Below are 24,830 nucleotides of genomic sequence, written 5' to 3'. Positions count from 1 at the left end.
AAGGATTAATTAACAAGCTTGCGACTGCTTATTCTAAAGATGTAGCGGTGGAGTGACCACCGCTACATCTACATCTAGATCAGGACTGAAGCAAACAGCTGGATAGATGAACACCTAGGAGTTTACTTTTAGCTTTAAACAGGCGGTATTATGTATTTTACAGCACAGTCACGTGACTTTGTTACCTTCAGTTGTTATAAAATTGCTGAAAATCAAATCAAGTAGAAGAAATTTGACTTCGCAGTTTCGTGCCTTAAAATTGGCCTTTGTCTCTTTAAGAAGCTTCTGCTCTTTCCAAAACTGCCTTCAGCACTCAAAAATTCCTTTCCACTACGCCGTTTACAAGTTTTATTAGGAGCATTGACCTGAGAAGTAGTTGGTAGGATAAACTCAGCAGACTTGCAGTTTCACCCGGTGTTTGGTAATTGCTGCTGCTGCTAGTCTGGTGGAGCTGAGTGGGGAAGGTACGGGGTAGAGCTGCTTTGTGAGGAGGTAGGTCAGCTGGAGGCTGCAGCTCCTAGGAGGAGGTTTGTGGAAATAGGCAGTGCTTTTGTATACGCGAGTGTTTTTAAGCACCCCTGAATAGCTGGACAAACAGATAAAAACTGTTGGACGGCAGCTTTTAATGTGCAATAATAATAACAGAATGATTCAGCCTTGGTTCTATTAGATAGATGGGAACCAACTAATGTGGCGAAGGCTATTCTCCTGCCACATCTTTGCTTACATCATTGCCGACACCAAGAAGTCAATAGTGGGCTCCATTGGTAAAATTAGATTGTGTATGAGATCATCGTGTGTTTTCATTATTACAATTTCTATTCTGGAGCACTTTTCTAATTTAGATGTCCTTTGTCTCAGTGTTAAAACATAAATCTTTCTACTTCATAATGACCGTGGCTTCAGTATCTCCAGGCTAACGGTAACATGAACGACCCCTACTGCACAGCTACACATCGCACATTAAAGATTAGATTAATTGTAACTTCAAGGGTAAAGACATTATCTTCGAGGTATTGAACATGGCCAAAAGGTTATTGGCCTTGTCCTTTTGTGTGCATATGCTTTTTACAACCAAAGTCGCAGCCCTTTCCTCAATCGGATCAGAGCTGTGAAAGAAAAACTTTCACCTGCAGCAAAGCTTCAGAAGCCGACCTCCTCGGCGATCGGAAAGTCTGGCACATCGCTCTAGTCGCCGCGCTGCATGCATAATGTCCTCAGAAGCGGAGCAGGCAAAGTGAAGGCTTCAACGTATTTCTTCATATTCCTGCGCGCAAGCCATTGATACCCCTACTAACACATGAACATGTATTCGACACTGTCTTTGGGGGAGCAACGCTGCAGCAATCTCCTCAGGCAGGCATCAAAGCTTGTTTTCTTGTGTTTGTTTTTTTTCCCTCTCTCCTCCTGGTTTGAACCATGTCCTTCTTTGTGTGCCATCATCATTTGACTCGGAGTTTTATCATCGTATATGCAATGCTGGCACACACTCTGTCAACACAACCAAAGAAATCTGAGCTTTACAATAGCATCTGCAGAAGAATGTCGAGAGCCTCCATGCACTTATGCAGATGACAGAATTTCAGTTCTTCATCTTTTAATTAATGTGCCTAGTGTTAATGACTGACGCATTCAGAAAGTTGCTTGGTGAAGTTTTACAATGGCTATAAATAAATAAGAAAGTCTGAATTGGGATTAGTTCAAGAGGCTGCAGTAGAATATAAAAAGTATTACAGTCTTTCTTGGATAATGTGAAAGAAAGGATAACCAGTCGATAATTGGAATTGACTGGCTAAAAATGGTGCTGCTTCTTTGTGTTTCTTCTCTGTTTTGATATGACTCTTTGATTATTTATTTCGTAGTAAATGCCATTCTGCTTCTTTATAACTGTGTGCTGACAAAATCTAAATTATATAGAAATAAACATACATTTGAACAACGCAGTGGTTACCAGTCCTGGTCCTGCATGTTTTAGGTGTCTCCTCATTTCCAAACATCTAACTTAAGTGAGTTGGTGATTTAAAGGCCAATTAGCCAGTGAAAATGAAAATAAATAGCAGAAGATTAGAGTGGGGTGACAATGTCAGGCGCAGTTTTAAAGGTGTGATCCATAGAAGGACTCCACATCACTGATTATTGTCCCAAGGGCAGACATATAAAGCCTTATTATCACATGTAAAAGGCAGCAGTGGTAAAAATCATGCACCATAAACAGAACATACTGTATTCTGACATTTGTGTGGTTATCGTTCTTGCAGATATGTCCATTTAAACTAACATGCATGTTGCGTTGCGTCCCAGTCGATTTGCCGTAGAGATTTAAAGGCCAGTGTTTAACGTGGCATGGTATTTATTGGTATGCAGACTAGCCTTTGAAAAAAAAGCTCTTCCTCCCATACGCAGATTTATTATTCACACCAGACAGACATTTTCTCCTTGACTGTAAATGCATCACATTTTAAATCAGTTAGATGAAAGCATCTGTTTTGAGTGCTTATTACTTGCTCCAGCAAAAGACGGTCCTTGTGCTGGTAATGACTGCACTCTACAGCACGGGCATGGCATTCCTGGATGATTTGAACGCATAATTAGCATAATAAATACCTCTGTCATATTCGAAGACTTGCTCCATGAGGAAATCACTGCAGAGAGCAAATCAACAGTTTCCCTGCCTCAGAAGAACCGACGGTAATGTGGATATAATTTTGTATTCATGACATAAATAAATGCATGTGACATACACTTATCCATACTGTTTCACAGTGTGGACTCCCTTTGTGCCGTAGTCACGAGGAAGGAATTCTCAGCAAAAGCTCCAGCTGTATAGAATATATAATCTGCTACCCCATAGCTTTGTATTCAAGCATGCCCAAGTGGGGAACAACATGTCATTATTACGGACCGATACTCGCCGCGCAAGCTGACAGCCGCATGTAGATCTGCACTGTTGCATGTGCATTGTAAACAAGCTATGAATACAATTTTCCACTATAGCAAAACTATATGTCTAGCGAGGTATAAAATGGAAATGTCTTATTTTCCATTCCAGGACAGTAGGAAATGCTTCTTCATTTCAGCCGAGGGGAGAAGTTTGGAGGCTTTGCTCCTGCTGGTCACTGGAACATGGTGACAGTGAGGATAAAGACGATGACTCGCCACATAAATGGCCTCCACATGTAGTTATGGTTTTAATGGCCATGACGTTATTGTCTTTCCTTTTATCGTAGACCCATTGTGGTGCCCCAGGACATAAATTGTTGCAAATGTATTTCCATTTTAATAATTTGGGTCTTTCCTTCTCTATGGTTAACCAGAAAGTCTGAAAGATGGCAAAGTTGTACTGCTCTTTTTGCTGCTATGCTGAAACAGCAGCTGCATGGATGGGATCAGCAGTCTCAGCTATAGTGCACTGGAATAATATTAGTATCCACTGATCTGCACATCTACTGTTAAAATTTACATTAAAGTCACAATTTTGAGATGTCATGTGGTGGACAAAAATGAACAAATTTTCAGAGGCAAACATACCGGTCAGTTGGCACTGCCAAACCTGGTGTCAACTTGTAAAGTTTTGTACATAATGTAACATACTTCTCATTTTACACGTTAGTCCGATGCTACAAGGTTGCTATTCTATTGTGCCATGTAAGAGTAGGAGAAATATTTGTTTGGAATTTCTTGTCTTGACAGAAAAATGAAAAATGGTTTTCAACAAAAGTTTGAAAAATGCCCCATGCTACATATTGTATTCAGGACTTTTATTTACCTTTGTAAAAAAAAAAAAAAAAAGAAAAAATTCCAATGTCACCAACTGCTTCAGACATTTGGTAGAAAAAAAGTTGTGGAAAAAAAAAAAAACCCACGAAGAACGAGAACAAAGCAGGAAGGCCAGAGATGAAGCTGTGCAGATGTCTAAAGCAGGGTTCAGTTATAAAATAATGTCTGGAGTTCATAAACTGTTCAGTTTATCGTCTGAAAATCAAGGCAATGGCACTGATGAAAAACATATTAAAACATGGTTCCTGATCTAAACTGGCAAGATTGTCAAGGAGCGGATTAAGCAGAGAATCAGCCAAGAGGGTCGTAGGTATTCTGGAGGGGCTGGAGCAGTTTGCCACAAGCCATGTTAGGGGATACAGCAAAGATGCGAAAGATGTTACTTTAGCCAAATGAAACCAATTCAGAACATATCTGCCCAAATGTCGAACAGTATGTGTGGTGGAAAACTAAAACTGATGCTGCCATGGTGATGCTTTTCTTCCGAGATAAGGAACACGATCAGAATAGACTAGAAGATGGATGGATGTAAACATGTGGCAACCTTGGATGAAAAGCTATGAAAGTTAGGAAGCTCAAAAATATTCAGTGTAAACATTTGTAAAGCTTGCAGAAAAATACCCAAAAGAGCTGGTTTTCAAAAAGTTCAACTGGAGGGTGCTGAAAACCCTCCAGTTGAACTTGAAATGAATGCTCCTCCCTCTCTTCAGTATTTTGTCAAAAGATTTGAAAACGGTCCAGAATGCTCCTTCTACTTCCCAGTCATTTGCTAATTTGTGCTGTTCTACACCATAAAATCCCAGTAAAATCCACAAAAGCATCTGGTTGGAAAGTGATAAAATGTGGGAAAAAGTTCAGTGTTGATACTTTTGCAGGACAGCACTAGTTCCTTCCACTGTCGCAACTGGTGAACATACATAGGCGTGCACTCGCAAAACACTGCCAAGCTTTGGAAAATGAATTTGCTTGATGATGGAGAGGATGCATTATCTGGTGGTACAGTAGAGTGCGTGTGGCCCGGGTACACTATAGCTGCCTCCAGCTCTCAAAGTAGGAGCGGCAGTCTCCTGGGTCCTGGTAGGAGAATGGGCTGAAGCTGCGGTCTAATTCATCACAACTTCGCAGGAAACAAGCAATCGCAGGGAGGCTTCTGAAAGAAAAAAAAGAAGAAAAGAAAAAGAGGAAACCTTAGCAAAAGACACAACAAGTCTCACTGGGCCGAGGAAATTCCCCTGGTCGCCATTGTTGTTAACTGTCAGCGTCCTCCATAGCTTAAACGCTCAGACAGAAGCGATATAGAGAAGACAAAAGAGCATAGGAAATAAAAAAAGAAGTAGTCATAAGTAGAGAATAATAAAAGTAACCCTATGCGCTGTATTTTACCGGCACCTCGGCTTATTTACAGGTCCATTTCAGCGTGTACTCCGCGTGTATGCGGATGCGATTGTTTAGCTGCCGCTCACAGCGGGGTCCTTGCTGAGGTACTGGCTCATGGGGATATGACGAGCTGCTGAAGGGTTTCCGTGACAACCTGGGTTGTCTGTCCAATCAGGGTGTGAGGGCTTCCAGATTGAGAAGTGGTCCTCCGGGGAGCTGTTCCTCAGCTGGCTCGAAATGCTTCGCCACGAAGAACATCCTTCAGAGGGAGGCCATCACAAAGTGAGAATCCGCTCCAAATGGGTACTCTGACATTCCCCGGCATAATTGGAAGCACTTTCTAAACCGAGGGGTTCTTTTAAAAATGCATTGAACAGCAGAGAACAGGACGCTTGCAATTTTGATTCCACTCATGAACCTCTCTGCAGCAGCCTTGTCAGGCTTGTGCTATGTATGTTACGACCGACCCATTTGTCAAACTGCCAACTTTTTTTTTTATTGTATTTTATTGTGTATGTATAAAAGTAAGAGGCATATTTGAGTATAAGCTACCTGCTCATTCAAGCAAATCTCCTTCTGTAATCTGCCTCTATCTACACCACATCGGTTTCCTTTTTTCCCCCACTCTTTCTGTTTTTTTGGTTGCTTTTTCTTTTTTTTTTTTTTTGCTCTGAAGTTGCATAGTGGTTTCATCATCCTGAGCAATAGGAGCCAGCGGGGTATCGCGCAAACACAACAGACAGGCTCATTTTTCACAGGTTGACTTCCGAGCTATTCTGCAGGATGTGTCACGACAAACGGCGGATATGTGACAGACTCACGTCGCACCCGTGTCCTTGCATTAGAGAGAGGAGGCACTATATCATGTGTGCGTCTTGTGTGTGTTGTTTGCGACTGTGTACACCTGCACTGGATCCAGTGTATTATTATTTTTTTGTTCTTTGTGGTTTTTCTTTTTTTTTCTTTATTTTTTTTTTAGTAACAAATAAGCCCACAGGAATGGTTTGCCCCTCATGCGGTAACGTTGAACCTCATTCCCAGCAGGCCTCAGCTCTCCGCCAGCCAACATCACCACCTCCGCCGTGCCCAGCATCGTCACTCCCATCGTCAACGGATTCACCGGCATCCCTCATCAGCCCAACGGGCACCCCGCCGTGGAGACGGTGTACACCAATGGCCTGCCGCCCTACTCCACCCAGAGCCCCACCGCCGCCGACACCCTGCAGCAAGCCTTCACCGGCGTCCAGCAATACACAGGTGGGGACACGACGAGGCTTCTCTGTCGCCGCTTGATCTCACCCGCTCACAAATGCCAGCCGTGTTATCGGCTACAAGTTAATTACCACGGGGGTGTTTACAGTGCGTCAGAACACGACATCAGAGCGCCTTTGATTCGACACGTTACGCCTGTGTGATCGACCTTAAGCATCCTTGACACCGTTCTCTGCAGGATCCCCCCTCGCTTTTACACCACCCTCTCTTTATTTCTCCGCGCCTTCTTTCCGCAGCAATCTACCCAGCCACCACGCTGACTCCCATCGGCCAAACACTGCCCCAGCCGCCCCAGGTCATCCAGCAGCAGCAGCAGAGAGAAGGTGAGGGTGAGAGAACGTTATTACTTTCACACTTCACCCATCCCATCCTCCTGTAATGGATATAAAAAGCAGAGATGAGCATGAGAGACCAATATTGCTTTTACAGTGTACACATCTCAATTCTGCGGAATGGGTAAATAGAGTGGAAAGGTTGGGGAAACAATATTACATTTCACACCTAATCTGAGGTAACTTATACATTATATACACCATAAAAAATACAGAATAGCTAGACAGAGAGCAGTGATAATGCAGCTGTATTAAATTTTCTGGTTTTATGATCAACATAGTCATATGTTTTTTTTTCTTTTTCTTTTTTTATAAGTAACAATAAAATCCATTGTAATAAACCTGTAAGAAGCATGCTGCTGCAGCCAAGGGGGACAAGAGTTATGAAAATGTAGAAATGGGAAAACTGGGGCACCTTTCATAAAAATATTTAAAGTGGATCATGGTGATTTTTTTTCTTTTTTTTCTTTTTTTTTTGCTCACACCTGCTGCACAAGTCTAAAAGGAGGAGGGAGAAAGAAAAAACCTGTGACGGAAATTCTGGAGATATTGCTAAAGAGTATCAATATAATAAGTTAGTCAGTAAAGTATTACATGAATTACAAAAGTGTAAGAAATAGTATTAAGGAGTTTTTTATTCCCATTGCCATTGTCAAATTGTTCCATCCATTGATCAATCCATATCTATGATTAACTTCCAAAACTATTACTATACATTCATAGATTAGTTTTGTATGATACAACATTAGACCTTTTGTCGGCGTGTTGAGAGGCACATGTTCTAAGTTTTATCTTTAATTATTCGTAATTTACTCCACAAGCCTTTGAGTTACAGTTTGAGTAGCAAAGAATGGAGGAACGTATAGATAAAGCAAACCTATTCTGTAGAACTGATTTGACCCAAGTACCAGTCTTAAATAAAACGCTGAAGACCACTGAAGGTCAGCTAAACAGATAATTGTCATATCATTTGGTGAGACCGGAGAGATGAAATTGACATGCGTTTCCTCTATTTGTCTGCTCAGGTCCAGAGGGGTGTAATCTCTTCATCTACCACCTGCCGCAGGAGTTTGGAGACAATGAACTCATGCAGATGTTTTTGCCCTTTGGTACAGTCATCTCTTCTAAGGTCTTCATGGACCGGGCAACCAACCAGAGCAAGTGCTTCGGTGAGTTACAGACTGCATGTACAGATCCACTCACACTTATTTGCACAACTGGTGAATATATGTGTAAACTCTTAAAATAAAGCTTATTTTATTGCATTTGCATGAGCTCACGCTGAAAAACTGCGCATAATCCAACCTTTCACTTTAGAGAATTTATTGAGTGAGGAGAAAGAAACATCATGTTAAGAAATGATAGCAACTTAATGTTGCAACAACTGATGGTGCAGAATAAAATGCAGATGACACATTTTAATTTGTGCTTTACTTTTTAAGCTAGTCACTTTATAAAAAGGGGAAAATAATATAAAGATGGAAATAGAAATAGAGGTGCAAAATCTCCAAAGCAAACTGTTAATGTGACTAAACACCACAAGTTTATTCTTGTCGGATTTTACCCATGATTCCCAGTTTGGATATGTCTGCACCAATGTCCTCTCGTTGGGAGCTATCTGCACTGCTAATAGGCACAAATATCTGTCTGTGTGAGTGGTGAAGTCACAAATCCAACCCAACCTCAGTTGAAGTCAATTAAACATTGTTTGAATATTTGAGCAGAATTTTGACAGTCGGGCAGTGTGATCTGATTGCTGACTTTAATACCTGTGTTGCCAATAACCACAAACAAACGAAGGGTGAGACACTGAATGTTATTTTCAGAGCAAGATTATCATCCATGTCGTCTTCTTCTCTGGGATTTCTCCCTCTGACCTCAGCTTCTCTGAATGAATTTCAACCGGGTCAGTCAGTGACCAGGAGGAAGAGGTTTGAACGACAACATGGTTTTCTGCAGGACTTCAATGGAACAATACACTTCTTTCAGATAAAATTAAGATTGGACACTTCTGGACAACAAGCACTCTACACCAGTGTGCTGGATTGTTATGAAACAAGGATAAGAATAAATATGTAAAAAAGTGCCTTGTTTCTTTCAGTGTGCCTGGTGGAGTATTTGTGATGCTTTGGGCCCGTTTCTCTTCCAAAAGTCCTGGGAACCTGGGAACAGAGCATCTGAAACATGGGAACTTTTTTAGATGCATATCCATTTGGACTTTGTTAGTTAAGTGTAAATGATTTGTCATTCCAGCAGGCAAACTATCCATAATATATGGTTATATCAACACAAAAATATTTCACCAAATACCCAACCGACCTTTTATAACCTGACTTGAATTTCATGGAGAAAGAAAACCCTGTGGGATGAGCTAAGAAGTGTCAACAAGTTGTTTTTGTTGAGCTAAGTAGTTATGATCACTGTCTTTTTATGAATAACTCCTGAATAACTAATTTGAAAACATTAAAACATTTAAAACACTTTTTTCCATAACCTATTCTGGCTGTGACAGCATTTGACAGCCCACAGACTGCGAGGATTGATCTTCGCCCAGACAAACCGACTTGAATTTGCATCTTGATGACTGCTTGTGCTTTGGCGTGAGGGCCGAGGAAAAGATGCTCCGAGTGCATCGTTTCCAAACTGGCCTGGATGCAGTCGATCAGAGTCAATGTCCTTGTTTCGTTTTGGCAGATGACTGACCCGGGGAAACCTTCAGGCGCCGTGTCAGCGTCTTCGTCACTGTTCCGTAGCCCCTCGTTTCTGTCGATGCCTGCAACTGCTGAGGCCGAACCGCACACCTCCGCACTTCGAGCAGACTAACTTCGCCTTCGCAGGCACCTGAAGAGCTCGACAGTGACGCTTCAGGGGCGGACCGGATTGGGGGTGATTGTGGAGCAGCAATTGTTTTTACTCAAAGGGAACCGCATAAGCCCAGTGAAGTATCCCTGGTGCCTGAATGCTTTTGTTCGAGTGAGAGGGTTAATATTAGATACTCCTGAAAGAAGATCTATTTGCAGTATTGACGAGCAGCTACAATAGACATTCACATCAAGGCGGCAGCACTTTGGTACAATTAATCTTTAAATGAGGGAGAGAGAATACTCTTAAATTGACGAGACTCCTCATCAAAACATGTAGTCTTCAATGAGACTACGGGGTCTGTGCCTGCTTCAGCTCTCGTTCCACCACCCTAAATGTGCCTAGTTGCTGGTGGCGTGTAGGAGGTCGCATCCTTTTACTGCAGCTGCTCTTTCTTCAGACTTTCATGTTGGCCTCGTCTTCTCTGCCAAATGGGCCAAACCAGATCCAGGAAGGCCAGCCGCAGTCTCTCCCAGGTGACTGCGGACGCGCAGAGGCCCCTGTTGTTTTTTTTTTCACGGGTCATTAACTGTACCTAATGGCACCGCAGACACAAGGGAGAACATCAAGCGGAGACACACTCCGCTGCAGCTTCTGGTCCCTGAAATCTGAAGGCTTATTTTTTCTACTTGATGGAAACGGGATGTTCAGCGTAGGTTTGAGGAGTGGGGAGTTTTGGGGGAAGATGTGCTGATGGGAGGTTTGCGCCGTCTGCCTCGAAACTTGTCGAGTTTGTTTTTGTTTACACTGAACTTTTATTTTTACCGTTGCATGCTATATTTGTTAGCTGAGTTTAAAATGTGTTGCTTTGCAAAGCTCATACATACCTTTGGAGCTTTTGAAGTTTTGTCGCATTATAACCACACACTTTGAGAATTGGGATTTTATGTCAGACATAGTAGTGATTACTTTTGAAGTGGGTCGGAAGTGGCAAATGGTTTAAAAATATTCATACGATTGTATGTTGGCCCCCAATTCAATATTTTGTTGAACAACAAAATCTTGCTGTGTTGTCATTTGCAGCTTCTGACCAGTTTTCTTCTTCCAGGAAACTGTATTTATTTACTTCCATCCATTTTCTCATCAAACAAATCTCCTGTCTCCGTTTAGATAAACAATCCCCTTATATAATCTTATGTGTTGGTCAGAATTATTTTTTTTTATTCTCATCTGACCAGAGCACCATCTTCCACATATATATTTTTGTGTGTTTGACTTTACTAGTATGTTTCACTTTGCTTTTGTTGAAGTATAGTTAAAAATATCAACATTTGTTACTGTAATGTGATATAAAGTAAAAAGCGTGCCCAATAAATTCTATAAATTCAAAGCATCGTGGTCAGCACGGTCTGTAAATATTAAGCACTTCTTACTTAAACCCTTTTAGCTGGTAATTATTTTCTATTTTCCAATTTTCAAATCTATTCATTGATGGAATTTATTTTTCTTAGCGAGAATTGGTAATGCGATGTTTTGTTTTATTATTTAACTGAAATAGGCTGCTGCTTTTCATACTCTGCAACATGTGCCTCAAAAACCACAGAGCAGCTTAATATTACATGTCTTCTCTACAAAGGAGTGTGATGTGTTTTGGCAGCAACAGCTCCAAACATGTCCCAACAGCTCTTTCTTTCACATACTTACTCTTTTTTTTTTTTTTTTTTTTTGGCTTAAAGCTTATTTTGGACATCATCCTGACCCTTTCTTCTTGTATGTTTAATAAATTTGATTTGTTTCCTAACAGGTTTTGTCAGCTTTGACAACCCTGCTAGCGCACAGGCAGCTATTCAGGCCATGAACGGCTTTCAAATCGGGATGAAGAGGTTGAAAGTCCAGCTAAAGAGACCGAAGGATGCCAGCCGCCCTTACTGACACAGCCTACCTACAGTATTCACTGCAGCAGCACAGGTAAGCCCTGAAAACGGTGAGGGTTTTTTCTTTTGTCTTCACAAAAGTAAGTTTCAAGCTGCTGCTTCTTCTTCTTCTTCTTTAGAAGAGCTGTGATGGGTTTCTGTAAATATATTTAATAAAGCAGTTTATAGTGTAATGAAACTATGTAATTGTTTCAAAAATACTGCAAAACTCAAGTGTTTATAAATACGAAGCTAAGGATGTATTCACTCCTGACACATTTGGTCTGCTTTAAAAGGACCAGAGTTCATTTTGTCCACTGGTCTGCATCTTTAGTGCAGGTGTGGGAGACATTATGTAAAATTTACTACTTTTTTTAACTTTATGTATTAAAGCTGTGCTCTGTCCCACCCCCTGATTGCTATCCAATGGGGTAGATTTGTTTAGAAATTATAGCAAACTGCACCAAGAGCAAAAAAATATAAAATAAAATCTGCTTTTGGTCCACACTAAACAAGTGGACCCAAAGACTTTCCTGGTGTGAATACACCTTTTAGACCTCACCATCAACACCCATGTACCTTTAAACAGTGGCCTAGCACTCTTAAATTGTAAATAATGTATGTACAGAAAGCAGGAGAAAGGCGATAAAGAAGAGCAGCAAAGTCCTTTCAGGAATTCCTTTCCCCAGTTTGTCGTGTAAATAAAAAATGACATTTAAAAGGAGTCCTGGAGGTCAAACAAAGGTCAGGGAAACGTTCCAAGAGAAGCTTAATGTTCTACCCCGCGACTGAAGCCTGACAAAGTGTGACTTTGCTTTGGAGAATCGGGAGTAGAATGTAAAAATGAGCATCTAAAGAAGCTTTACAGTATCTGAACTGATGAGTAAAAATAGAGCCTACCGTCTGCACTAAGCGCAGATATGTGCGCAGAATTTTATTATTATTGCAAATCCTTAACTTTCTAGCACAAAGGGGATCAAACATGCTTGGGCGGCCATGTACCAGAGAAATGAGGACCATTTAACTGACAGATGGGCCAAGGAAATATCACTTCATCCTGTAAGATGAGGAAACAGGAAAGCTCATTGTTTTCAAACAATCCCCCCGCCCCCTATGAATCCCATAATTGTGTATCATAAATAAGAGAAAAGAAAATTATATGTAGGTTCTAAAGTATTTTACAAATAATAAAAAAAAAAGTCTAGTCTGCCTTATTTGTAGCTACTGAAACTGTTAAAATATTCTTTATTGCAATAGATTCAGATTCATCTTCAATTGTAGCTTTACTCAACTGGGCGGGCAAAGCTCATGTTTAGCCACAAATTCTCCATTGAGCTTGACTTCAACTAGGCTGTTACAAAACAAAACTTTTTTTTTGTTTTGTTTTGTATTTTTGTCATCTAAACATCAAAATATTTCAGTTTTATTGTCTTGCGGAGAGTTGAACTTCTTCCCAGGCCACAAGTCTTTACCAGGTTTTCTTCCCTGTCCCTGATGGGGATGGGGGGAAATAAATAAATAAAACATCCCCAAAGCACGATACAGCCATCATTATGTTGCACCACCAGTTATATCAGCATAGATTTAATTGCACTCTAATAAATAATTAAGCCTGTTTCATGCGGCAAGGTAATTAGGCTGATTTTTGACTCAGTTTTCCCCTTCCTAATATCTAAGGGACACTCCGATTATCGTGATGGCTCTAAAGATAATCTTGTGAGATGTTCCTACCGTGTGATGATCTAGTCTGCTTGGAAGGACATCAGTAGCGCTTCGACCTCAAATCGGGGATATTTAACCTGTTGGATTGTCTTGGCCTGGTAGCCCAGCGTGTGGGGTGTTCCCTGAGGACAAACAAGCGTGCAGCCTGTTAAATGTGATGTGTAGCCAATCAGAGAGCAAAGTGATGGAAACATAGAGGAAAATCGGCAAGACGGCACACGAAACTGCCGCCACTGCAGAAAGTCGAGCGGAAGTTGCAGACATCTTTTTGTATAATTTCCCTGTTAAAAATTGCCCACCAACATTGAGTCTTCCTCGTGAGTCATGCAGCCAGGGTTTTTTTTTTTTTTTTTTTACTTGTGTTTGAATGCAGGAAATCTGTTTGTGTATGTTTTGTTGTGTGGCTCTACACCTCACACACACACACACACACACACATTGTTAGAGCTTTGATTTTCTTTTTGTCGTGTGTGTGTGGTCTCTCAGGTTTTGAAAATCAACCAACAATTTTAAAATCTTGCCACGTGAACCAGGCATTGGGTGACTTCTGAAGGCAATTGGTTGCTCTGAGTGCAACTGCATGCTGCAACCTTCATATTTTTAGTGGTAATACACTTTGAAAGCTATCCGTTAATTTCATTCCACTTTGAAATTACTCACACACTCACACACACACACACACACACACAGCCCTGATAGCTTCTACAATTAGCAACATTTTGAAGGATATGGGCATTATGCAAACAAAGCACAAATATAAACTTTTGATGGATGCAAAGGGGACATATTTAGAGCAGGCTAGTCCTAATAACGTCATTTTTTTATATATATATTTTAGTGCCCAAAATATGACAGAAGTGCATTTAATTGGAAGATGCATTTCATTTTGGTTCAAGATATTTAAAGTCAGGGGACATTTTGGCAATGTGGGTCCTGTGATTTTATCCTATAATTTTAAATCGTATGTGTATTGGCAGTATATGTAAGGCTAAGCACAGAATGTGCAAAAATACAGAGTCCAAGTTGATTTTATGATGGAAGCACATCATGGGCATATTAATTGTGGGAAAAATCTGTCATCATTGTGATTGACAAAGACGGATTCAGTGTAATGGTCTCTCCAGACCATTACACTGATATAATGGAGCCATACTGAAATATCCAAAGTTTAAAGAAATGGATCTTTGGATTGACAGTTTAATGAGCAGTGAAATTTAAAATCGCTCCTTTCTCTCTTTTTTTCCTTCTTTCTTTGTCTTTCTTTTTCTTCTTTTTTCCCAGAGTTTAGAGGACACACGTGAAGATATCTGGGAGGAGGTCAGCTTTTTTTCTTTGAGAGCAAGCATATGTTTTAAAAAAATCAACACGTGAGGAGTTTTTTGGGAGACATATCAACACTTATCAACACATGAGGATGCAGGTTAGAGCAGCAACAGGAGGTGTGGGAAAGGGAAGGAGGAGAAACGGCGCTTCGATGGGGACGTAACAGCAACAGATGGCACAGGACAGCGAGAAGAAGGAAAACCTGGAAAAGAGACTCGACGGGACTGAACAACAGAACTTTTTCTTGTTAAGACTTGAATTGTTAAGTAAGCAACAAACAAAAAAAGCAGCAACAACAAATAGATTTCTATATACATATTATATACACACATATATATATATACATATATATATATATATATAAGGAACAAAGAGGCGCTTGTGGCTTTTACTGGACAAATGAGGGTTAAAACTTGAAGATAAAAAAAAACAGTGGAGAAAAGAACCAATTCTACACGTCCACTGACAGACTTTCTTTCTCTTTCCCTCTTTCTCTTATTCTCTCACCGTCTCTCAGCAAGCGCAGAACTATGACTCTTGGAGGTCACTGAGGTTTCCAATAGCAAAAGTAGAACTGCAATTCTTTCACCCCTAAGGGACCAAAGGACCAAACATTTTTATTGTTCTGAACAGCGATATATATAGTATTAATAATACTAATACTACAAACTACTACTAATAATATTACAAGTTAAACTTAAGAAGAAACACTAGCTTCAGGTTGAAAAAAAAAAAAAGAACAAGGGTTTTTTTTTTTTCTTTTTGGTTTCCTTTTACCTTTATAGCTACCGGGTTGGAGAATGATAAAAGCAAAAACAGAAAATGTATAAAAAAAAACATAAATAAATGAAGCTGTACTATTTTAGCAGCATAGAAGATATGGGTTAGGCATTGTGTCGGGCATGTTCAGATATGTTTATTTATTTATTTATTTTTATTTTTGTCCTGATACATCAGCATTCCCAGCATTTCATCTCAGAAGCATGATCTTTGTGTTTTTGAGTCAAAGATGGGAAACAAAAGCGCCGAAGCAAAGGAAGGACAAAATAACCTCAAACAGGACCACAAACACCGACCTCGGTTCAATTCGAAATCCTCGATCTTCACTGCGAATTATTAGTTAAACGCCTCGACGGGGCAGATGGTCTGACCGTGAACCACTGTGGCGAAAGTGCCACCTGTTGGGTCGCCGATGGGTCGAGCCCTCGCCCACTGCCAAGCCGCTCCAGCTGCTTCCAGCAGCAGGTGAGAGCGGGAACGCCCGCCCTCCCGTCACTTTTCCTCCTTCACGTCAAAGTGCCAGCGTTACTGTCTATTAACAGGGATCATCAGTGGATGAGGGAGCCCTGAAACTAAACCAGGACATAATTACGATAATGATAATATTGATCAGATGGAAGCGGCACTGCAGGGCCAGAGATGCACAATCGATGGTCACATTGGCATTTCGAAGAAGCTTGACTGAGTGACAGAGCTGATCTGAGTCTCACTGGAGTCTTTTTGTCTCCCTTCATAGAGTGCTTGCAAAAGTGTTCATACTTAACATGTTTTAGCATGAAAACATGCTGAGGATTTCTGCCACAGGAAAAAACAAAACAAAACAAAAAAAAACACAGTCAGGATGTCGAGTGAAAACTTGATACCCAAACTACCACAAACTTCACCTTAAAATGGGCCGTTCTAATATTTTTATCTAAATAATTATTTTCTTGCTATAGCTGTATATTTGATGATGTCCCAGGTTTTCTTGTAGATTGGAGTCTGCATTTAAAGACACCTGAGCTGTTTTTGTTTTGTTTGGGGTTTTTCAGGTTCTTAATTGCGCATTATGATTGCACAGTTAGAGCTCATACACAGTGAAAGACAAGCTTGGCATTATCAGCTACTGCAGGTCAAATTCAGACCAAAATGATCCATCAATTAGAGAGCAGGAGGCCTAGAAGCGCTGCTACCGTCAGCGATGGTCACACACAGCCCCGGTGCGGTGATGTCGTGGCACGGCATGCTCTGTGAGAAACGATTAATCAACTAAAACAGAGTCATCCTGATCCGAGAAACACATTCGGTTGATCCGAGATGAAATCTTTGTCTTCAAAAGCTTCTTAGTGAAGCTTTCTCTCTCTGTTTTTTTTTTTTTTCTCCTTAAATGCCATTCCATGACTCAGTTTGCTCTTTGAAGCATTTTGCCCCCTCAGGACTCAATGAGATTTCGGCGCTTTCATCGACGTTCCAAACTTTTTAGGCACATCAGCACTCCGGACACTGCACCGCAGCACTCGTCCTGCAGAGGCTTCAGACAAAAAGTGACGACCTTGCCTCTGTGGTTTGGTTACAACAAAAATGTTTCCACCAGAGCGACTCTCTAGATCCTGACGACTGTACGCCTGCGTTTGATTACTTTTGGCTCAGCTGCTCTTTATCCTCATGTGATTCCTGCTCCACTGGATCAGAGTTATTATTGTTATTATAAGAAAGAGGGAGCAGGAATCTCAGTAGGTTCCCACTGCTGTTCATTGTACGTTGCTCTGCTGCCAGCAGTGTTTAGATGCTGCGCGATGGTGTTTTGTTACATATGCCTTTTCTCATCATGAATTGCCAAATTATGCAAGCATATCCATTGCAGTTCCTCATCAGATTTTAAATATGTGCCAGATTTCCTTAAAATGTAGTCTTATAAATATACTTATTTTAGAAAACTCTTTAGCAGATTGAAATATTTGATTTTGTGATATAGGATACCACTGTAGGAAAAGGGTCAGCTCCCCCTGAAATGATATACGATATAGATTTCCTGTGAAAAGGTTAGATTTCTTATATATTTGCCAGAAGACAGCTCCTTTCCCTCGGCGAGTAAATGTGAGTTTCCATGCTTGCTGTCAGGGCGAAGCAGCTTTAGGAAGCTGTGATATATGCCCTGCTTCCTCTAGGCCATCCAGAGCCTTATAAACCCCTGTCAAAATATATCTTTCTCATGGGATTTCTCCTCAAGAGTTTTTTCTTTTTTTTTTTAATTATTAAAATCAAATTAGATTTTGCCTTGAAAACAGCTTGAGAAAAGCAAATTAAAGATGACAGGTGGAGCTGAAATGCAATGCTTTTGATTTATGTTAAGTTCTTTGATGCCCACTCTTAGAAGGAAAAGGAAATAAAAGCATATTAAAAAAAAAGAACAATTAATCCACAATATGAGAAACAAATATTGCCAGAGTTTGGCCCCTTGAGAGAAGAACAGCTGCATCAAGTCAGTGCACACAGTTCTTACTGTGAGTTTCAGGAAAGTTTAGGTCGTCGACATCTGTGAATGGCTTAAAAAAAGGGAACTGGCAGTAGTGATTTCTATAGTTTTCTGATTAAATTGCATGTGACTGAGCTAAAATTGATCTCTTACATACTTTTCACTCTTGCATCCATTGTTTTTTAAAATCATTTCTTCTGTTAATATTTATCATGCTACCATGGTGCCCTTTTTTTAATCTTCTGAGCATGCTCAATAGGGGCCGGGAGGGATGAAGATTATGAATACGGTATTGCTCGTATTGACAATATGATTCTTTACCTATTGTTTGAATGCTAAGGATAGTAGCTTATTATAAATATGAAATCTTGTATAATATGAAAAATCAGCACAGGCCCTTTTTCTTTGGGTTACGTAGAGGTTAGGGGGTTCAGACGGGGAGGGCAGGGAGGGGACTCGCTTTATAAAGACATTAACTTTCTGGTTTCTCAGCACAAAAACAGACAAAGACGGAGAAGCAGCAGTATGATGAATCTCAGAACCAGTCTTTAAACCGGAAGGATACAAATGCTGTTTACAGGTAGAACTTGTTTTTCTTTGGATTTTTTTTTCTTCTTTTACTTTTTCTTTTTAAGCAGAGCGCCACCTGTTTTTGTGGCAGCATCAAGTACAGCATGGATTAACTGACAGGGAAAGCAGTATCTTTTTATAATAAAAATATTCAAATAATAACGAATAAAAAAAATATGTGTTCTGTATTAGCCTGAGAAACCAAACTTTTTTCCCCTGTTAAAATTTCTTAATACTTGCTGCTTAGATTACTTCATATTAATAATTGATGATTTAATAATTTTATAATTAATTACCTGGTCAAGTGTGTAACTTGATGTTTATTTATCAATTTATTTATTTATTTATTTATTTGCTACTTATTTAATTTATTTATTAATTTGTCACCTTATTTATTTTATGGTTATGGTAAGATAAAGATATGTGTCAAAAAGAAATGGTTATTGGAACTTTTCTCTTGTTCTCTCCTTTTTTTCCAATTTTACAATAAAAAAATCAAACTGGGGTGGTTTTGTTTCTTATAGTTCATTTGGACCGAGTGGAGTGCTGATCCGCACTCAGAAGACAGGGGGAGTCGTTGCACAAGGAATTGCTCCCTCACCCCACCCAGCGTCTCAAGGACCTTGAAAGTTCAGGGGACGCAGATGCTGCAGCCTCCTTCGGCTCATCACCTCAGAGCATGTCACTCACACCCTGCCCATGTTTAGTGCTGCAGCTGTGATATGTGTGCAACAGCCCCTTAAACAACACTGCAGCCACATCATTTTTAATGTGTTATTTTTTTTTATGTTTTATGATGGAGATAGTTTTAAAAACCAGGCATCTCAGAAGGAGTCAACCATGGGGCTCTTCATAAAAAGCCATAGTGCTGAAATCACAGCCATTTAATGTTCATTTAAAGCTCAGTCATGTAGTATCTGTGAAGATTTTCTTCACTGTGTCAAAATGGAGACTGAGTGATTTTTTTGTTGTTGTTTTAGCATGAAAGAAGATCAGCTGGAATATGTGTAAAAGCGACATGATTTAAAACTCGCATCAGGCAAATATTACCGAGGAAGTGTCACAGTCACAGAAACTCTGTAAAAGTAAGAAAAAGATGACAAATATCCATCCAACTATAAAAAGCGGGGCATAAGTTGTTGTAAGGACAGCGGGTATCTGTCAACCGCGTGCACCGCCTGGATGCCAGGAGCTAAATTTGATGCAACATCTGTTGACAGCTGAATTGCCCCTCCACATACATCTTGTAATCATCATCCTCCTACATGAGGAGTCGCTGTAACAAAAGCAGCAGCTGAGACACAAGATTCATAATTTGTTTGAGGAGCGGCTTCAAATGGGGGGAAGAAAAAAGAAACTGTAAAAAAAAAAAAAAAAAAAAAGTAGAGCCACTGGCTCATGAAATAAATTGTCCCAATTACAATAAAGTGTGGCTCTTGGTCAGTGTGAGCGGCAGGCAGTTCATCTTTATTACAATCAGTTAATGAAAATCAATCCCCCTCCTGATAAACTCTTATCTCCACGGCCTTTGCGCACCCCCCGTGCCTGGGAGATAATAAATTAGGGTAATATTGCCTTTGATGAGGGAGTGAATTGCAAATTATTGTAACTTTCCAAGATTTATGATGCAGATGCTTAATTTCCGAGACGTTTTTTTTTTTTTTTTTCCAGGGCGTCGGGGTGCAAGGGGGCCATTTGTTAAAAGTTTGGTGACTTGTGCTCGTTAATAAAAATACACACTCAGACAGCCAGGTGTTCTCAGCTGTTTCCCGGCTGATGCGGCTCGCAAGAAAAAAAAAATTACTGTAAATCCACACTTCAGTTTTGCTGTACAGACTTTCAGTACAGTGCCATGCAAAAGTATTAATACCCCTTGAACTTTTTAGCATTTTGTCACATATTTTGTGAAGCACAAACTTCAATGTATGATTTGGATTTTATGAGACAGGAAGGCATGAGGTACCACATCATTTTGAAGTGGAAGGAAAAGTTAAAATCAAGATTTTTTGGGGGGGAGGGAAGGTTGAACCGATTCTTTTGGCTTCCAAGTTGGATTGAATCTGTATGTGCACAGAAAAAAACAGTCAAGTTTTGTCTTGATTTTTAATCGTATTTTTTCTGAGCTTTCACTGGCTTCATTCTAACACATGAATATGATTTTCTGTTTCAGCTCAGGCTGTATGTTTGGGGATGTTGTCCTTCTGGACAACTTGTCTTTCATTTCATTTATTTATCTCCATTATCATCCCACCAACCACAACTGTGTACACTTTTGAGATTCCTGGCAAACTAAATTATACTCCTTATTACTTCTAAATTCTTCCAAAAACATCTTTGTTCTCATCTTACCTCCCAGATTTGTGGACTGCACAAACTAATTGTTTTATTACTCCTTCAGTACGAGTCCCTGCTGCTCCTCCAGAGTTACCATGGACCTCCTGCCTGTTCATCTGAATAATGCTCTCTGGGGACCCACTATTTTGTAGATACAGATGTTCAAAAGCTTGAGAAAGTACTTTATAACCCAATCCTTCTTCAAGTTTTGCTACAACTTTTATCTCTGACCTGAACAGTTTTTTTTAATTCAGATTTTACATTATACATACATTAATCATCTTTTTTTTTTTTTTTTTTACAATTGCGGGACTTCTAAGAGCTTTTGGATTCACTCAATTTTATTTCAGTGTACCAGAGTAGAGGGCTCACTGCGAAAAGCACTGCATTTTTCAGACATCTGTTTGGAAATATTTTGAAAGTGTGTTGTTTTGCTTTACCTTCCCAAATGTTGTGCTCGTCTGGCACAGACACCCCCTGTAAATTACGTTGACCTTTACGGTCGTCAAGCCACAAAATATGACGACGGTTCAGCGGGTATGAATACTTTTTAGCTAGGAGCAGTAAAGGTAAACACACGGCCGAAAACAGAAACCCCATGCAATGCAATGTGTTTACTAAAGCAGCTGTCAATCAGGCAGCACCCTCCCTCCCCTCTCCCACCACATCTCTATCACACAAGCCAGGAGAGTATGATTTGATATGTAGGTCAATATGCGTGCTGCACTGAGCCAGCGGGTGAGATATGTCTGGTTGCTCACTGTCACTCTGATTATTGAGGAGACACAGAAAGATTGAGTTGGTCAAGTATGAGAGAGGCTGCAGTATAAGAGATAGCTGTATGATTGCTGCCACTAGATTTCAGAAGCCACACACACACACCACACCACACCACGGGCAGAAACTTTCCAGAGAAATGAGAAACTTCTCACTCTTTGTTCCGCAGCAGTGACCCATGTAACCGTGTGCAATGCATGTGTGCGTCGTACGCCTTCCTTGCCCGATGCAACAATCAGGCCACTAGTGCATCATTAAGCAAAACACTTTGGCAGCCCGAGCAGGGCCGGGGTTACGAGTGCAGGGATGATGCAAGGTGGATCATTTCAGGAGCAAACACAAGGCTGAGAGAGCAGATGAATGACTTGACAGCAATTTTGGTAACCAACGTCTCATGCATCATTCGGCGTCGATAATTTAAGCCGGTGTCTCGGGTGCTAAAAGCTCCTCGTGTGGATGTTTTTACTTTTATTTTTTTTTTTACAGATGCTTCCAAGTACTCATCTACTTAGCTGTCGTCAACTGTATTATGTTTCACGACAAAGTTGATCTGGCCAAGAAGACTTGGAGTGTTAAAAGACTGAAGAAGCTGCTGCTCCGGTTTGATTATCTCACCTTGCAACCATGTCTACTCATCAAGGCCACCTCATTTTTGTCCGAGGAACAGCTTTAATTAAGACAGCCATCAATCTATGTATTATCAATCACGGAGAAGACTCACACACCGCTATCTATTTATCTTGCCAAGTGCTTTATTATTATCAAATTAATTTCCCAATTGAGAGTATCCATCACTCAAGCTCTCTCTTCCCCCCTACAATCCGCCTCTCAACTCATTAACCAAGTAATTGTCCTTGTTTACGGGGAAAAGTCAAGACAGGATGGCTCAAAGAGGGTGGACAAGCAATCTTCCAAAAACTATGTGCACACGCTACGTCTGCCTTGCCAATGCAAAGACAAGAACTCCATTAAAGTTGCTTCAGAGTGGACGGCTTGACTTATGCTTCAGTTCCAATTTTCAAAAATGGATGAAGGGGGGGAGAAAAAAAACTAGAAAAAAAAAATCTGAGATTCTCAGTTTGAAATGTTTCCAAGTTGTCAGACAGCTCCGCCGCCTTTCATCAGACTGAGGGAGCTCTCGCATGGGTTTATTGTACAAAGCTCTGCTGCCTGACAGTCCTGTCAGATGGCTGCGTCTCAACAGATGATATGAGTCATGAACGGGGGACTTGCAGCTTTTTAAGTTTTGTTCTCCTCTTCTCCTCAGCCAATGGAGGGGGGGAAAAAATAACTATTAGAATATGTTATCACTGAAGTTAGGACGCTTATGTGCGGTTTCTGTCTTTCTGTTTAATAAGCGTTCCAATTTACCAATAAATTTGGAAATTACGGCTCAGAATTTAAATTCCAAAATCGCACTTTTGTGTCATTATGAAGAGACTCAACACTGGAGCTAAATATCCTCTGAAGCCCTAACACAAGACCTAAGCTCTGTTACTTGATTATTCTGTTTATAGCAGTATTATACTGTCTTAAAGGCAGAGTTACAGTTTTTATTCCCATGAACGAATTTAAATCTTTTCATAAAAACTGTTTATGTTTATACGGTGTGTACACAAGTGAATTTGACGTTTTAATTGTTTCTTCTAATTGTTTGACAGCTCCCTCTTGAAAGAAGAAATTTGATCTCAAGGGAATTCCTGGTAAAATTATGGTTAATTTCCTCTGTGTGCGGAAATAAGCTGATTTCCACCACTCCAATTAGAGACGATAATTTGTTTAAGTTAGTTGGTTTTCTGGCTCAGACCTGTTTTTGTTTTACAGGATTAAAACGGCTGACATTTGCAACAATCTATCCAGACAAGTCCAGTTGTGTACAAGACTCAACAACGTGGCTGCTAATTTAAAGTGACGTTGAAGAAATGAAAAAAGACCCCCATTCTTCATCAGTGAAATTCACCCACAGCGTGACACTACCACCGCCATGCTTGATGGCTGGTAAAGTGTTATTTTCAAGTTGAGGTTTTATCTTTCTTCTCTCTGGAATGTGTCACTGGCGTTCCTGCACTTTCTAGTTCCTGGCAGGCTTCTGCGTCACGTGTTTCCTGGTTTGCCATTTGTCGTCCGAACCGATCTCTGCTCATCTCGAGGAGACAAACTGGATCACATGTTTGAATCTTGGTCACAAATGTGTCCCGGCGGGCGACGCATTGGAACAGGCCTTGTAAAGGATAAACCGCTATTTCAGAAATCTGCTGACCTCAATCCTAAAATTTACCAAATTTGAATTTAAATGCTCTTTCATAATTCTACCTTAAGGGGAGTGGCTGAATATTTAACCAGAATTATATAAATTGTTGTTTTTCCCGCCTGGGGAAGAATAGTGCAAATCCATATCTTAAAGCCTCAAATTAGTCTGACGTTCACGGTGATGCTGAGTGGATGTAAACGTCTCTGCGTCACTGAAGACGAGTGAAACACTGATCTAAAGCAGAGGAGCATAAAGATGCAAGAAATGAAGAGAGCATTAGCATTGAGGCTACATGTATCTGAGTGAATCTCCACCGGACAGCAGCAGTATAAGAATGTGACGGTCTCCACTTCCTTTCTGTAATGGCCTCACTCCTTCTCAATCTTCTCCCAGCTTCCTCCTGATATTAAGACTGAGGTGATGAAGTCACCCAAGAGAGACCTTATTCAGGCCATCTGGAATGTGCTTCACGTGTGAAAGAGTAAAAAATGACCATCTCCCACGTCCGGAGTGCCTCTCCGTCACGTTGCCTTTGTTTAAATAGGACACGGAGGGATAAAGAATGACGGCATGTGTGATGAAACGTGTTGTCAATCAAGAGCATTACCAGAATCAGGTTACCTTTAACTCAATCCGATGTGAATTACATTCACGTCTGCGGGTTATGGAGCATTAATTCTTAATGTCTTCATAAGGAGTCTGCCCGAGCTTCCTTAATTGCATTTTTAATGGAAATTAAAACTGATCGCAAGCCCCTCTCTCTCTAATCATAGCACTCGGCTTTTATATGTAGTGCAAATATGAAGCCCATGTGCCGTTGCTGTCAACTCCAAGGCTGGCTTTAAACAGTGGACCGAATCCTTTTTTTGGAGCCATGCAGTGCTCCAGCAGACAAAAGCAAAAAGCCAGCAGCCAGCTCAGCACTTAAAAGTAACATTTACACAGGGGACCGAGAGCATACTTTGGACCCCTACAGCTACAGAGCCAGCTTGTCGAAGCTTGTGCTCACACTGCGAGCTGGCAGACCTTGTAAACTAATGACACCACCAGGTCACAGGTGGCATTGCAAGAACACGGTTAGTGAAAGGGTTCAGTTTGATCCATAAATAAATGTATTTCAATCGGTTCTGCAGGAGAAAGCCGTG

The 24,830-nt window shown here is 40.6% G+C and overlaps 1 protein-coding gene across 1 annotated transcript in view; it reads left to right on the top strand.

Moving 5' to 3' along the window:
- celf5a (cugbp, Elav-like family member 5a) overlaps positions 1-11,661 on the top strand; it is a 254,442-nt gene extending 242,781 nt beyond the window's left edge. The window contains exons 8-11 of the mRNA XM_088004892.1: positions 6,206-6,411; positions 6,663-6,749; positions 7,784-7,927; positions 11,365-11,661. Coding sequence (XP_087861018.1) covers positions 6,206-6,411; positions 6,663-6,749; positions 7,784-7,927; positions 11,365-11,492 — 565 coding nt within the window. The 3' untranslated portion in view covers positions 11,493-11,661. The remainder of the gene's footprint in view (positions 1-6,205; positions 6,412-6,662; positions 6,750-7,783; positions 7,928-11,364) is intronic.
- The last annotated feature ends 13,169 nt before the right edge of the window (positions 11,662-24,830 follow it).

Source organism: Poecilia mexicana, unplaced genomic scaffold (assembly GCF_051168715.1).
Source record: "Poecilia mexicana isolate PSO_F unplaced genomic scaffold, ASM5116871v1 scaffold_4, whole genome shotgun sequence".
Lineage (NCBI taxonomy): Eukaryota > Metazoa > Chordata > Actinopteri > Cyprinodontiformes > Poeciliidae > Poecilia > Poecilia mexicana.
The sequence above is the reverse complement of the archived record's forward strand: the minus strand, read 5'-3'. Positions and strand labels throughout refer to the sequence as shown.